This window comes from Notechis scutatus, chromosome 3 (assembly GCF_049901735.1).
Source record: "Notechis scutatus isolate UNSWTSFEM ecotype Mainland chromosome 3, rNotScu1.2, whole genome shotgun sequence".
Lineage (NCBI taxonomy): Eukaryota > Metazoa > Chordata > Lepidosauria > Squamata > Elapidae > Notechis > Notechis scutatus.
In genome coordinates, this window is record NC_142011.1 from 3,751,861 (window position 1) to 3,767,706 (window position 15,846).

Genomic DNA, 15,846 nt, shown 5'->3' on the forward strand with positions numbered 1-15,846 from the left:
GTCCTTGGGACGGAAGAGCCACCGCTGCTAGCCAAGTCCTACCCTAGCCCCGAGGATGAAAAGCAGGGACGGGGATGAATAGATGTGGGAGATAAATATTTATCTTCCAGCCAGACGGCCTTGTTAGCCTGCGGTGAGAGAGAAACGTTTGCTGGGGCTGCCGATGCTCCTAATAAATCTTTTTTGAGTTCACTTCAGAGGGTTTGTTGTGTTTGGGGAGCTAGGTTGAGAACGCCCTGCCCCGTTCTCACCTACGATCAAAGTAGGGTTTCACCTGTATGGACAGGTGTGGCCGGCATTTGGATTTTGTGAAGACCCATCTGTGGGATGCAGGCAGCTCGCGAAACCCTCGGGTCCACGAAAAAAAACCTTTCTCCGTGGAACCGGTCGCTGGTGCCCCAAAGGTTGGAGGCCGCTGCCCTAAAGAACTTCTCTAAAGCCGTCTGCCTTTCGTCCGTAGTTATTAACGGAGGAAGAATACCAGCACTTTCTGGACTTGGGGATGTCCATCGCTGAGAATCGCAGCCGGTCGAGTTTCCACTGCAAAACGACGGACTGCCGGGGTTGGTGTTTTTACGAAGACGACGTGAACGAGTTCTACTGCCCGGTGTGCCACAAACCCAACTGCTTGCTGTGTCAGGTGAGTTATGTCCCAGCTTTGAACACCGCATCAGTCCTGTATGTTCGAGTTAGTAAAAGTTTTACACTTAGGCAAGAAAAGCCAAATGTGCAGAGACAAGTTAGGCCCGTGATGGCGAACCTATGGCATGCGTGTCACAGGTGGCACGCAGAGCCGTTTGCGCTGGCACGCAAGCCGCAGGGAAACTTACCTCACTGCACATGCTTGTGCCTCACAGCTGATTTTCAGCCGGTTTGAGGCCTTTTTGTCCTGCCAAAGGCCTGAAAAAAAAGCCCCTGCAGGCTTTGCAGGACAAATAATAGGCCCGTTTCATCACTTCCTGTAATACCGGAAATGATGAAACGGGCCTATTATATGGCCTGCGGAGGCTTTTTTCAAGCCTCTGGGAGGCCCAAAAAGACCTCAAACTGGCTGAAAATCAGCTGGAAAATGAGGCACAGTGCAGGTAACGGGGTGGCGGGGAGGGGTTTGCACACGCATGTGCAGGGGGCATGGGGGGGGGCATGCGCACATTGCCTTTTGGGCACAGGAGCCCAAAAAGGTTAGCCACCCCTAGGTTAGGTGAAACTTGGCTCAATTGCAGCACCGTGAGAGGGATTTTGGAGTCCCGTCAGGGGTGGGATTCTCCCAGTGTAATTACCGGTTCACTACTCGCACGCTTCGCGATTGACCTCCACACAGAACCGGTCCACTTTGCCAGAAAGTTTGGAACCACTGCCCTACGGGGTGGATAACTGGCAGGGCTGTGTGTAAGGGAAGGTCCACTCAAGCTGACTGTTGTAGCCTGTTGGCCGCTGACGTAATCAGAGGAGGAGCGGGAGACAGGGTCAGCATCAAGGCAACCTGGGAGCTCTGAGGGGGAAGAGGAGCAGAGAGAGAGAGAGAGAGAGAGAGAGAGACGGAACCTGGGCTGTCCGTCAGCCCTCAGATGGAGAATTAACAGCCTCCAGGTCCGGAGGTGGCTGATGAGGAAGAGGAGGAACATCTGGGTACAGTGCCTGACGTGTAGATATGCAGAAGGCAGAGAGGAGAGGAGAGCAAATGGAAATCTATGGGCCGGTCCTTGAGACGGAAGCTCTGGGGATAAAAAGCAGGGGGCGGAGATGAATAGGTTGCGGCAGACAACTATTCATCTCCCGGTCAGACGGCGGTGAGAGAGGAACTTTTTGCCGGTGCTCCTAATAAAGGAATCTTTTGAGTTCACTTCAGAGGGTTTGTCGTGTTTGGGAGAGCTGAGTGAGAACACCAACCTTGGCTGTGGATGATGGATCAGGGTCCAAGTCGTGCTTTTCCTCCGCAGGCTATTCACGAAAACATGAACTGCAAGGAATATCAGGACGATCTGCAGATACGCGCGCAGAACGACCACGCTGCCCAACAGACCACGGAGGTGTTGCTGGTGAGAAGGGCCATTTTATTACCGAATAAAGCAGTTTATAGGGGCGCCCAACTCATGGCAACTCCGGATGGCTTAAGAAATACACTCACACACACACAAAAAAAACCCGTAAGAAACTCCCGCTGGTGACGACAATCAAACCCCACCACTGTAGGGCTCCGTATCCTCCAGGGGTTCCCAGAGCCACCGGCAAAACCAGATCTTTGGGGGCCTTTTGGAAGAGCGCTGAGATGCGGGGAGGCCAATTTTATTTCTGCAGGGATGGTGTTCCACAGGGAGGGAGACACCAGAGGGGAGGCCATTCTTCTTGGTCCCACCAGATGGACCTTCTTAGCAGAAAGGGCACCTGTATCTATCTATCTGCCTGCCTGCCTACCTATCTATATCTCATCTATCATCTATCTCTATATCTCATCTATCATCTATCTGTCATCTATCATCTATATCTATCTTCTATATCATCTCTCATCTCGCCCTATCATCTCTCAATCATCTCTATCTACCTCCCTATAATATATCAATCATTTAACTACCTACCTACCATCCTGTCTGTTGGTCCACCCATACATCCGTCTATCTATATCATCTCTCTCTCCCCATTTATCTATCTAATATCTATCTCTCTTTATATATATTATCTCTGTCTCGCTCCCATATTTAGGAAATATACCTAATAGTTCTCTCTCCTCCTTTCCCCCCCACAACAACAGCCCTGTGAGGTGGGTTGGCCTGAGAAAGAGAAACTGGCCAAAGTCACCAAGTCACCCAGTTAGCTTTCCTGCCTAAGGCAGGACTAGAACTCACCGTCTCCTGGTGATTGGCCCAAAGTCACCCAGTTGGCTTTCATGTCTAAGGCAGGACTAGAACTCACCGTCTCCTGGGTGATTGGCCCAAAGTCCCAAGTCACCCAGTTGGCTTTCATGGCTAAGGCAGGACTAGAACTCACCGACTCCTGGTGATTGGCCCAAAGTCACCCAGCTGGCTTTGATGCCTAAGGCAGGACTAGAACTCACCGTCTCCTGGCGATTGGCCCAAAGTCACCCAGCTGGCTTTCATGCCTAAGGCAGGACTAGAACTCACCGTCTCCTGGGGATTGGCCCAAAGTCACCCAGCTGGCTTTCCTGCCTAAGGCGGGACTAGAACTCACCGTCTCCTGGTTCCTAGCCAGGGTGCCTCAACCACTGGACAAAACTCCTGTCTGTAAACCTTTTCCCCTCCCTCCCAGTGCCACTAGGAAGAGGTGTGAACGTTCTGAACGGCTCTGCTCCCTTTTTTCAGAGGCTGGTCAGGGATGGGGAGGCCATGTACTGCCCCACCTGCAGGATCATCGTGCAGAAGAAGGACGGCTGCGACTGGATCCGATGCACCGTCTGCCACACGGAGATTTGCTGGGTGACCAAAGGACCTCGCTGGGGACCAGCTGTACGTATTGACAGAGGGTAGCAACTCGTGTGTGTGTAATTTTAATTTATTTTTGTCTTTTAATGACCCCGTAATCCCTTACCTGACTGGAACCTGGGCAGCTGAATGGAGCTGGGTGTTTACTGGCCAGATACCTTTCCTGTTGCCGATGAGGGGTTTTTTTTTCAGCAGATATATTCTCATTGTGCTCAGAGAGAGAAATACCTGCCGCTACCTAGGATCAGAATTCATATCCTTCTGATTGTGAGGCGAGAACTCCACCCAGCACCTGTGTGTGTGTGTGTGTGTGTGTAATTTTATGTATCCTACATTTTTGCAGAGGGTTGGATTAGAACAGGATTTGTTTGCTGGCGGGGGTGGGGGGGTGGGATCCTGGGAGCCGATCTTGCGCCCCCTCCCTTTTCACGCTCCGTGCTTCTTTCCCCCTTCAGGGCTTGGGTGACATCAGTGGCGGCTGCCGTTGCAAAGTCAACGGCGTCTCCTGCCATCCGAATTGCCAGAACTGCCATTGATGGTGGAGATCCCTGAAAATCGGACTTTTTCCAGACAGATGGGACCCTTCGCTTGCAGACGAGGGACGGAATCCTGGACGATGGACGGAGGGGACTTTCGGACAATTGCACAGGTCTTCCTGTTGCACGACCAGTTCCTTCCCACGTCCGTCTTGGGACAACTCTCCTGTCGACTGAGGTGGTGACGAAGCCAAGAAGATCTCCAGCCTCAGAGTTGGTGGAAGGGGGCGTCTTTTCGCCGCCCCACCTGTGTCGGTTGGGCCTAGAACTTGACCTGTGGGTTGGTTTCGCTCTAGATGTTCTGCTTCGTCTTTCTCAAAAACAGCGGTGCTCGTTTGATTGTTCTTCGCGTCCTTCTGCACACATAACATTATCTGGTCCATATTTCAAGCTCGGATCTCCGTTGACCTTACCGGAATCTTGCACTCCAACCAGACTTTTTGAGTTGTGGTTTTGGTTTACAAAATTGAACCACAATATTCTCCTTTTACTGGTATTACGGAGCTGGGCAGCTTGGCCTGCCTTCCATTTGTTACTTGCTTTGCTTCTTTTAGGTCACTTTGGTGATTTTTCAGGCCAAATCAGGATCAGATGGAGCTTTACGATTTGGTGGCGGGGGTCACCTCTCCTGTCCCCTGCCGCACCCTTAAATCTAGTTTCTGAAATTTAAGATAAACAGCAGCACAGAATTTTTTTTTAGGGAACGTGAAAAGCCTGCCGAACGGATCTTCAACGCGATGGACGTCATGATTTCCCCGAGATAAGGATTCTGTAGCATACAGAGGGTTGGGAATTAAAGAGGTGGAATTGCTAAAAATATCTCTCTTGCTCTTTTTTTTTTTTTTTTTAATAATGCACCATTTTAGGAATTTATTACTTGGAAATTGTATGAGGTGGTATCATCTATGGAGATTCCCCGTCCACCCAGTCCTGGTTGTCCCAAAGGTCTTTTTTCAAGAGGCAACTGGAGTTTCTTGACTTTTCATAAATAGTAGAATAGAATAACAGAATTGGAAGGGACCTTGGAGGTCTTCTAGTCCAACCCCCTGCCTAGGCAGGAAACCCTACACCACTTCAGGCAAATGGTTATCCAACATCTTTTTAAAAACTTCCACTGCTGGTGCATTCCCAACTTCTGGAGGCAAGCAGTTCCGCTGGTTAATTGTCTTCACTGTCAGGAAATGTCTCCTTAGTTCTAGGTTGCTTCTCTCCTTGATCGGTTTCCATTCTTATTTCTTCTTCTGCCTTCTGGTGATTTGGAAAACAGCTTGTGGCACCCTTTCAAATATTGGAAATGTTGCTATCGTGCCTCCGCACGTCCTTCTTTTCATTAAACTAGACCTACCGAATTCCAGCAAAAGGTCGTTTTGCAAAGGCTGAGAACCAGAAGCAACAGTAGCGTATCTCAAACTGGGCAGCTTTTAAAGAACGTGGACTTCCAACTCCCAGAATTCCCCAGCCAGGCCTGCAATCCTCCATGCTGGCTGGGGAATTCTGGGAGTTGAGTCTCCTCCCCTCCCTCCCCTCACACACAACTGAAACTGGCCAAGACTGAGATACACTTGGTTTAAGGGGCTCCGTTTGGGGCTTTTCCATTCTCGCCACTGGATGGTTTCCTTCCCTTCCCTGAGAAGAGCCACGGCTCCCTTGAACCCGGGATGAGCCGAACTGCCCTGGGTCCGTTTCAGGGATGCCTTGAAATGGAAGAATCTGCTTCAAAATGGGACGGCTCACCACGGCCAATTCACCATGGCCAAGTTGTTGCAGGACAACTCGCCAAAGGATAGGATAGGATAGAATAACAAGAGTTGGGAGGGACCTTGGAGGTCTTCTAGTCCAACCCATTGTGAACGACTGAAGCCACGCTTTTTATGTTAAGAGAATTAAGCACTTGATTAAGAAAACAAATAGGCCATTTTCGGGTAGACATTATAAGGGATTGGATCACCGCTTTGGGGAAGGAGGGGGAGTGGAAGATACTGCATTTTGGGGTGGTTTTTTTTTTTGAGATTACAAAGAGCTCAAACTGATATCAGAGGAAAAGCATCTTATCTTTTTGGATTTCAGATTAACAGTTGGAAGGGACCTTGTAGGTCATCTAGTCCAACCCCCTGCCCAAGCAGGAGACCCTACACCCTTTCTGACAGATGGCAGTCCAATCTCTTCTTGAAAGCCTCCAGGGATGAAGCTCCCACAGCTTCTGTTCCATGGGTTGATGGTTCTCCCTGTCAGTAAATGTCTCTTCATTTCCAGGTGGAATCTCTCCTTGATCAATTTCCATCCGTTATTCCTTGTCTGGCCTTTGGGTGCTTTGGAAAATAGCTTGACCCCCCTTCCTCCTCTCTGGGGCAGCCCCTCAAATATTGGAAGGCTGCTCTCCTGTCTCCCCTGGTCCTTCTTTTCATTTTGTAGGATAACTCGCCGCAAGCCAACTCAACCATTCAATCAAACCATTTAAAGTAACTTTTTAAACGATTTTGAATCTTTTCGTTCACATTTCATTTTGTTCCTTCCTTGGGCATCATCTCTGGAATGGTTCTATCCCGCCATTTCTTTAATATTAGTGTAATCCTTCTCCCCGGGGCCAGCTGTTGTGGATGCATTCTAGCCCACGCAGAGCAAGGAAAGGGGAAAAATAAAAACCCCACTTTGATTTAAAGAGCTCCGGCACCATCTTTGCAAACAGCTTTTAGTAAGTTAGGAGCGCATTTATTTAATGTACACACTTACAAGCCCTGTACAAATCTACAAGTGACATACGTACACGAGTATACAAAAGAGCTACACTGCCCAGGATGCACAGCCGAAGGGCTGTTGCAATCCACCTTTTTTACTATGCTGAACTCAGCCTCTTTGAGTTACCTGTCTGCCCACAGAGGGGTGAAAGTTAAGCTGGGTGAGACGTCCTGCATCGACGGGCACGCTAATTTTGTGGGGTTTCCAGGGTCACCGCTGTTGTGTTCGCAAGTCTGGGATTGTGTGAAGTGGAAAGGTGCCATCGGTTGGCGTTTAAGGCAAACACTCTCTGTTCCTTCATTCGTGAGAACTAGCAAGGAAAAAACTTCCGTTCCCCACTTCCCAGCATCAATGGGGGTCCCATTTAAATCCACCGGTGGGGCAGACCCCGTTCCTCATCAAATCTGTCCTTTCCTCTCCGACAGAAGTGCAAATAACCAGCAAAATAACCAGGCCAATTTTTCCAGACTGCAGTGCAAACTTCAAATTATTTCTAGTGAGTTTTCACTCCCGTTCGCCCCTCGATAATGCTCGTTTTCTATGGATAGGACTCCGGGGGGAAGGAAAAGACTTGAGCCTTCGCACAATCCGCCAAAAAATCAGGGCTGTAAAAGATTCTGCTGACCGACGCTGAACCGAGGACCTCGCTCTGTGGTATATGATGTCCCTAAGGGGTTGTGTGCCAGTGCAGCCGTCTTACCGTCCCTGCCACGTTCTGATTTTTCTTGTCCGAATGTGTACTTTTTTGCTGGACGAATATAAAATAAATAAAATGAAGTGCTTGAGACGGGTTCTTGGGAAACACGATGAAGCAGAATTTCTCTTTCGGATCGCTGCGTATTTCCTGTGGTTAGAAAGCAACGTTTAGGGGCTCAAATTTTCCTAGGCTAATGGAAGAAAATTCCTCCAACAAGAGACATTAGAGTACCACCCCCAAAAATGAGAGAGCATTTCTCCTGCCTTAGTTAATTCTCCCAACAAAAGGCTGTTCTTTTAGAAATCATTTTTGTAAAGTGCTTTTTAGAAGAAGAAGAAAAAAGAAGTCAAGGGTTTCTCGGCCACATTTGTGGGCCTCGATTTTTCATGTCCCTTTTTGCCACCATACCATGCCTGCTTCTTATGATACGACACGGGGTTTTAGATCCAATCTGTTGGGAGAAAGTCTACTTATGCTCCCCCTCCGCCTTCGGAGGGATGGCACAGTCCCAAAACCCATTATCAAAAATGTTGGGTGACCCAGTGGTCCGGTTCTGCCTAGAAACACCTGAACGACAACTCTCAAGGCAGAGCAGAGGCTGAAGTCCAACCAGCTTTCTTGGGTTAAACTGGTCTTCAGAACCACGCAAGCACGATCCAACCCCCCTGGAGAAAGGCACGGACCTTCTGGCAACAGCCCCTGAGCTCGTCCGGAAGAGAGAAGGCCCACAAGGATGTGAGAAGGACCATGTCCTGGTTGCTTCTTCTCCAGAAGAAGCCAAAAGTCTCGCCACAGAAGAGAATTCAATGCAACGGTTTTGAAAAGGAAAAACACACCGAGGTGAAGTCTAGATGCTCTCAGGAGCTGCATCTTGATGTTTTCTGGAAGCTGTGGCTTCTGAAGGACATCTTGAGTTCAGCCTGAAGGACATGGCAGGACTCGTCGGCTGTCCACCTCGATGCCCAGCTGTCCAGCCCTACTCTTGGATCGATGCAATGTTCAAAGCTGGCAAAGCGAGCAGTCCTTGGCTCGGCTTTCGAGAGGACTGGCAAGCGTGGTTCTTAAGGAGGTTTCCGTTGGGTCACTTCCAAGAGAGCCAAGAACGCGTCTTTTCAAAGGTAGCGAAGGTTGGGTAAGGACACTTGTGAGTAGAGGCTTTTGTAGCGGGGCGATTATGCATTAAGGGATCCCCCTTGCTGAGAATTCTCCATGCAGGGAAAAAGAAAAGTTTTATTTTTTTTGTCAGGGAAGGGTTTCTGTGTATCGCCCTCCAAACTGCATGATCTGGATCGATTTTTTATTTTGGGCTTGGATGGCAATGGATCAGTTTGAAGAGGATCTATTCTAAAGGCATCCGACCTCAGCAACTTTTAAGGTCTGTGGACTTCCCAGAATTCTTTAAAAGTCTCAAACGAGTCTTCAAAGTTGCCAAGTTGCTGATCTATTCTGTGCATTTAACGAAAACCTCTTTTCCTGTGGATTCCGGCTGACACAAAATATCGAAATATCAAATAGCGGAACGAGAATCCAGTCCTGCTGTTGGCAACCGCTGAGAAACTAACTATCTCCTTCCCTTTTTTTTTGGTAAGACGGATAATCGAATTGCTTGGAGAAGGGAGAAGTTCTCAAGATCCCAAGCCACGTCTCTCCTTCGGATAAAAAGCACAGGGACCCCCTCGTTTTTACCCCAAATGGGCGTGCCGAGACTTCCTTCTCTGTTTGTCAGGCAGCAGGTGGAGGACAGAAGGGGTCTTGCCCCTTAGCTGGCCAGGAGACATTGAGACCACCCAAACCTGTCGCAGCCCAAGGCAGCGGTCCCTTCTCCACGCCCGAAGGTTGCTTGCAGAAGGGAGCGGATTCGGAGCTGCGGGCCTCCAAACTCGGCTCGTCTTCCGCTGAGAGAGAGAGAGAGAGAGGACATTCCTTCTGTCCGTCAGCCTTTAGGGGAAGATCTGGAGTTCGAATTTGGGAGCCCACTCGAGGGCGCTCTTGACCACCGCCACGGCGGCCGCCCCCAACGCCACCGTCAGCCCCATCACGGCCAGCTTGACGAAGCGGTTGGTCCTGGGTTTGGTCGCTAAGAGGGACTTGGCTCTCTCCTCCGCCCGGAGTTGTTCTCGGAAGCGCTGACGGAGGATGGTGTCCGGCTGTTGCTGGGAGGAAGCCAGCTCAAGTCTTTGAAGGTGGAAACCGCCCGTTCTGCCGGGGGGGGGGGAGGAGAGAAAAGAAAAAAAGAAGGGGAGGAGCTTCAGTTGTCAGGCATGATATTCCCCTCTGAAAAAAAAATCGGGGCCGGCCAAAAGAGACCCCCCCACCACGCGCCAAGAAATCGCTGCCCAGCTCCCTTTTCCTGCCGCTTAGCGGCCTCCGCCGCACCGCCTGCCCGCCTGGGCTCCGCTCAGGTATCCGGCTGGGGCTGTCAGGAGTTGCTATCGCTGGCGCGGCTCGCGCTGGCTCCAGTCCCGCGTTGCCTCGGGAAGGGAAAGGCAAAACCAGGAGCCGCTGCTGCCGTTGCAAAGCGCCACCGCGGCTCTTCCTTTTGCCTTTCCCTTCCTGAGGCAACGCGGACTGGAGCCACGCAGAGCCGCACCAGCGGTAGCAACTCCTGACTCGGCCTCCGAGGGGAGGGGAAGGAGGAGGAGAAGGGGGGAAAGGGGGCGATTCCCAAAAAATCGGAATTCCGATTTTAATCGGAAGAATATCATGTCTGGTTGTGAAATACCCTGTTTCTTCAAAAATACCACCTTACCCTGAAAGTAAGTCCTAGCTTGATTTTTTTTTTTACATATGTGCCCAAAATAAGCCCTACCCCCAAAAACAAGCCCTAAGATCCCACCCACTCCAGAGTGGATGGGTGAAAATTAAGCTAGGGTGGGGATGGAGGGTAGAGCTGCCCTACTACTTACCTTTGGACAGTTGTAGGCAGGCCTCGCACCCTCCGACACCTGCCTTGCCGGCCCATTTCTTCTGCAGCTGGCAAGGCTGGCAAAGGCTTCCCTGAAGGCCTCTGGAGCTGATGGCAAAGCTCTGGATCGATCCAAAGGTCTGTTATCTGCTGCAGAGGCCTTCAGAAAAGCCTTGCCGTCTGCAGAGGAAGAAATTCCTGAAGGCCTCCGACAGCGAAAAGGAAGCCACGGACGACGCACACAAGTGAGGTTAGTCAGCAGATGACTTCCCCCCAAAATAAGACCTGGTGCCTTTTTTGGTGGCAAAATAATAATAATAATAATAATAATAATAATAATAATAATAATAATAATAATAATAATAATAATAATAATAATTAATAATAATAATAGAAGACAGGGTCTTATTTTTGAGGAAACGGGGTACAGCTTGTGGACTTCAACTCCCAGAATTCCTCCTCCAGTCATGCTAGCTGAGGAATTCTGGGAAGTCGATGTCCACATGTTTTAAAGCTGTCAAGTTTGAAGACCCTGGAGATACAGGAACTGAATGCCACAAAGGTCTTGGCAGGGATGGTGGCATGGACAATGGGGGGGTGGGGGGGGGCTGCAAATTTTTTAACAATTGGTTCTCTGGCTGGGGAGGCGTGGCCAGTTGGTCACGTGACTGGCTGGGTGATGTCACTCATCACATCCAGCCCCGCCTCCCGGCCACTCGCCTCCAAGGAAGAGGTTGGGCTCAGCCGGTTGGGGCTAATCCCACCACTGGCTGGCCCCACCCTTGCTTATTTTTCGGGCTGTTTTCAGGCCATTTTTTTGGCTGGGAAAATGGCCCGGAAAACAACCCCAAACATAGGCAGGGGCGGGGCTGGCCAGCGGTGGGATATGCCGGTTTGCCGAACTGTGTCTAATCTTTAACAACCGGTCCGCCCGAACCGGTGTGAACCGGCCGCAGCCATCTCTGGGTGTGGAGCCTGTCGGGCCCCCCCCCCCCCCCCCCCCAGGGAAGGAGGCCTCTCCTCACCTCTCGGCTTCCTGGGCGAGCTTTGAAGGCGGGAATTGCACAAAGAGGTCGCCTGCCCGACTGATGAGAGTCTCGTAAGGGAGATCCTGCGGGATCTGGGAGAGCAGGTGGTGGACGGAAGCCATGTCACAGTCGCAGGCCAGAACCTCCGGGGCCCGATGGAGCACGATCTGCAAAGGGAAGCCACAAAAGGAAGAACTCAGCTCGGCCCAACTGGGCAGAGGGCCGACGTTTTCCCCCCTACCGGGTTTGTGAGGATGAAGAGCCAAAGGCTCCCGTGAAGCCTTTTCCGAAATTGTATACCACCCCGATCAGTTGGAACGTGTGTGTTATAAGGGAAGGGGAAAAGAAGGGAGGAGGGGGGGGGGGAAATAATAGAGGACAGGAGGAGGGGAAGGAGGGAGGGAGGAAACAGGAAAAGGAGAAGGAAGGGAGGAAAGGGAAGGAATGAGGGAGAGAAGGGAGGAAAGGGAGGAAAGGAAGGAAGGGAGAAACAGAAAAAAGGAGAGGGAGGATGGAGGGCAAGGGAGGGAGTGAAAGACAGGAAGGAAACGGGAAAGAGGGAGGGAGGAAAGGGAAGGAGGGAGGGAGGGAAGGGAGGAAAAAACAGGCAAAAGGGAGGAAGGAAAGGATGGAGGGATGAAAGAAAAGTGGAGGAGATTGAAAGGAAAGGAGAGATCTTGAGGAAGGTGGGAAGGAAGGAGGAAAAATAGGGAAAACTGTAGAGCACCCTGATCAGTTGGAACTGGCATGTTTTAGAAGGGAGAAGAAGGGAAGGGAGAAAAGAGTAATGGAGAACAAGAGGAGGGAGAAAAGGAGGAGGGAGGGAGGAAAGGAAAAAAAAGGAGAGGGGGGAAGGAGGAAAGAAAGGAAGGGAGGGAAGGACAGGAAAAAGGAGAGGGAGGAGGGAGGACAAGGGAAGGAGTGAAAGGGAGGAAGGAAACGGGAAAGAGGGAGGGAGCAAAGGGAAGGAAGGAGGGAGGAAAAAACAGGCAAAAGGGAGGAAGGAAAGGGAAGGAGGGAGGGACGGAAGGATGGTAGAGCGGATTGAAACGAAAGGGAAGGAAGATCTTGAGGAAGGAGAGAAAAATAGGGAAAAGGAGGAAGGAGGGAGGGAGGAAGGAAGGTGGAGGAGTTGGAAAGAGAAGGGAAGGGATTAGCCCCTAAGGGAGGGGTCTCCATCCTTGGCTACTTTAAGCCTGGAGCACTTCAGCTCCCAGAATTCTGGGAATTGAAGTCTGCAAAGCTGGCTGGGGAATTCTGGGAGTTGAAGTCCGCAAGCCAAGCGGCCAAGCTTGAAGACCCCTTGCCCTAAGAGAAACTCTCTCGAGTCAGATGCGATTCTCGTTCTTATCCTCCTTGGGGGGGTGTCTCTGAGGGGCTCCTGGGTAACCCCTCTGGGGTCCCAGGACCGAGAGCCATATTGCCCTCCTCCCCCTCCCTTCAGAGGGTCTCCCCTCTCCTCTCCGCTGTTCCCTCCGTGCTTGGCCCCCCCCCGTGGACACCCACCACGGCTGCGAAGTAGATGGGCATCAGCGGGTGGCAGGCGAGGAAGAAGTCGTATAACCGCACCACGTGCTTGAAGTCCGACAGGACGTGTCCGAACCAGGTGATCAGCCAGCTGAGGGCGAAGATGGTCCCCACCTCGGCTCTGGGGGGGGAGGGGGGGGGGAGGGAGGAAAAAAGGAGGGGAAAAATGTTTCCGATGTAAACATACTAAATATGAATGTTTGTATCCACTCAGCAAACGGATCTTTTCCCCTTTTCTTCGGAGTTGCAGCCGAACAGATTCCTTGCCTTCCGAGGGAAGAAACAAATGGAGGATTCCCAGCTTCTCCCCACCCCAAGCTCAATCAGAATGGAGCTGGAAAGGGACCCTGAAGGTCTTCTAGTCCACCTCCCCTGCTCAAGCAATCAGAATAGAGCTGGAAAGGGACCCTGAAGGTCTTCTAGAATCCCCTGCTCAAGCAATCAGAATAGAGCTGAAAGGGACTTTGGAGTCTTCTAGTCCATCCCCCTGCTCAATCAATCAGAATGGAGCTGGAAAGGGACCCTGAAGGTCTTCTAGTCCATCCCCGTGTTCAATCAATCAGAATAGAGCTGGAAACCTGAAGGTCTTCTAGTCCACCCCTGCTCAAGCAATCAGAATGGAGCTGGAAAGGGACCCTGAAGGTCTTCTAGTCCATCCCCCTGCTCAATCAATCAGAATAGAGCTGGCGGGACCCTGAAGGTCTTCTAGTCCACCCCCGCTCAATCAATCAGAATAGGCTGGAAGGGACCCTGAAGGTCTTCTAGTCCATCCCCCTGCTCAAGCAATCAGAATAGAGCTGGAAAGGGACCCTGAAGGTCTTCTAGTCCATCCCCTGTGTTCAATCAATCAGAATAGAGCTGGAAAGGGACTTTGGAGGTCTTCTAGTCCATCCCCTCTGCTCATTTAGTCAGAATAGAGCTGGAAAGGGACTTCGGAGATCTTCTAGTCCATCCCACCACTCAAGCAGGAAACCCTAGATCAGGGATGGCTAACCTTTTTGTCATCGCGTGCTGAAAATGCATTCGTGCGCGACAGGGTGTGCGCCTTCACCCATAATGCAATGCGCGCGTGACCCACTCCCCCCACTTCCCATTTTGGGCCTAGTTAGGCCCCCCTGCAGCAAAAACGGGGCGTGGGGGGCTCTTTTTGCGCGTGCACAACCCTCTGCATTCCCCCTGACATGGCACATGCGTCTCCTGCATGTGACCGGCCTTGGCGCAGCAGAGACCCCAAAAATCATCTGGCTGGCGGTAGGTGCGCATGCATGCGTGGTGGAGCTGAGCTGGGGCGAGTTTGTGTGCCCACAGAAAAGGGCTCTGCATGCCGCCTGTGGCACACGTGCCCTAGGTTCCCCATCACGGCCCTGGACCATTTCAAACTTCAGTGGCTGTCCAGTCTCTCCTTCAAAACCTCCAGGCACCCACAACTTCTGGTGGCAAGCAGTTCCACTGGGTAATTGTCCTCACTGCGAGGAAGTTTCTCCTTCATTCCAGGTTGCTTCTACTCCTTGATTGAGTTTCCATCCGTTGTTTCTTCCCCGGCCTTCATGTTACTTTGGAGAATAGCTTGACTCCCTCTTCTTTGGGGCAGCCCCTGAGATATTGGAAGACTGCTATCCTGCCTCCCCTGGTCCTTCTTTTCAATAAACTAGGCCCAACCAGTTCCTGCAACCGTTCTTCATATTTATTTATTTTATTTATTTATTTTATTTATTTATTTTATTTATTATTATTTATTTATTTATATATATTTGTCGATTGCTTACAAGATAATAGGGATAAGTATATCCATAGTTATGAATAAATGAAATCGGTAGATATAAGAAAAATAAAAGAAACAATAGGACAGGGACGGTAGGCACAATTGGTGCGCTTATGCAGGCCCCCTACAGACCTCTTAGGAAAGGGGTGAGGTCAATAGTAGACAGTCTAAGGTTAAAGTTTTTGGGATTTGGGGAAGAAACCACAGAGTCAGGTAGAGTATTCCAGACATTGACCCCTCTGTGTCTGAATTCGTATTTCCTGCAATCAAGTTTGGTGTGGTTAACCTTGAGTTTGTATCTCTTGTGTGCTCTTGTGTTGTTATAAATCAATCAATCAGAATACACGTGGAAGAAACCCTTGAGGTTTTCTAGTCCAACCCCCTGTTCAAGCAGGAGACCTTAGGCCATTTCAGACAAACGGTTTTCCAGCCTCTTCTTGAAAACCTCCAGTGATAGAGCACCCACAACATCTGATGGCAAGCAGTTCCACTGGTTAACCGTTCTCACTGTTCGGAAATTTCTCCTGATGGCTTCTCTCCTTGGTTTGTTTCCATTTGTTGCTTCTTGTCCTGCCTTTGGGGGCTTTGGAGAAAAGCTTGACCCCCTTGGCACAAAAGCCCTACCTGAATTTTTATTTTTTTTAAAAAAAAACACCTTAAAAATTACTTTTACCTCTGCATGAAATCGTGGAGATCTGGGTTCACTTGGTCTATGATGGGCATCAGGTAATTTAAAATATGTCTGGTGTTTTCCATGGTTGGGTCCATAAAATCCCTGCAACCAAGAAAGGATTAGCCAAGTTAGGATGAAGAGGCCACAAGAGTGAAGCACACCCACACATATACACAAAACCACGAACATCTTGCGTGTCACAGGACACAATGCAAGTGACGCAAGCTGCGATCTGAGAAACATTCGTGTTTTATTAGGCTCCTCGAAGGACGTTTAGGAAAGGCTGACGTTTGGCATTCTTGTCTAACATCCTGGAGCCATTTGGGGTGTGTTGTCCTGTTTTGGTTTAAACTTCAGAAGTTTGTTCGGGAGCGGGAAGTGTCAGTGCCCTTGTTGGAGTCTGATTCTGAGGGGGAGATCGAGCTGCTGACAGGGAGTGGGAGTGTGGCTCCAGTGGCTGTGGAAGAAACGGGGGAAGGGCACAATCCGGCTGGGCATTCAGAGGAAGACCCAGGGACAAAACCCTCTTCATCCTAGGGCACGCA

At 50.5% G+C, this 15,846-nt stretch overlaps 2 protein-coding genes across 3 annotated transcripts in view; one reads left to right on the forward strand and one right to left on the reverse strand.

The window, feature by feature from the left end:
- Positions 1-4,812, forward strand: part of RBCK1 (RANBP2-type and C3HC4-type zinc finger containing 1) — a 39,800-nt gene extending 34,988 nt beyond the window's left edge. For both annotated transcript variants that reach the window (XM_087962353.1, XM_087962354.1), the window contains 4 exons: positions 461-640; positions 1,941-2,039; positions 3,318-3,461; positions 3,893-4,812. In XM_087962353.1, coding sequence (XP_087818479.1) covers positions 461-640; positions 1,941-2,039; positions 3,318-3,461; positions 3,893-3,973 — 504 coding nt within the window. In that variant the 3' untranslated portion in view covers positions 3,974-4,812. The remainder of the gene's footprint in view (positions 1-460; positions 641-1,940; positions 2,040-3,317; positions 3,462-3,892) is intronic.
- A 1,809-nt stretch (positions 4,813-6,621) lies between these two features.
- The window catches only part of TBC1D20 (TBC1 domain family member 20), a 38,200-nt gene continuing 28,975 nt past the window's right edge, over positions 6,622-15,846 (reverse strand). The window contains exons 5-8 of the mRNA XM_087962420.1: positions 15,302-15,403; positions 12,846-12,987; positions 11,337-11,506; positions 6,622-9,605 (exon numbers count right to left, since the gene is read on the reverse strand). Coding sequence (XP_087818546.1) covers positions 9,347-9,605; positions 11,337-11,506; positions 12,846-12,987; positions 15,302-15,403 — 673 coding nt within the window. The 3' untranslated portion in view covers positions 6,622-9,346. The remainder of the gene's footprint in view (positions 9,606-11,336; positions 11,507-12,845; positions 12,988-15,301; positions 15,404-15,846) is intronic.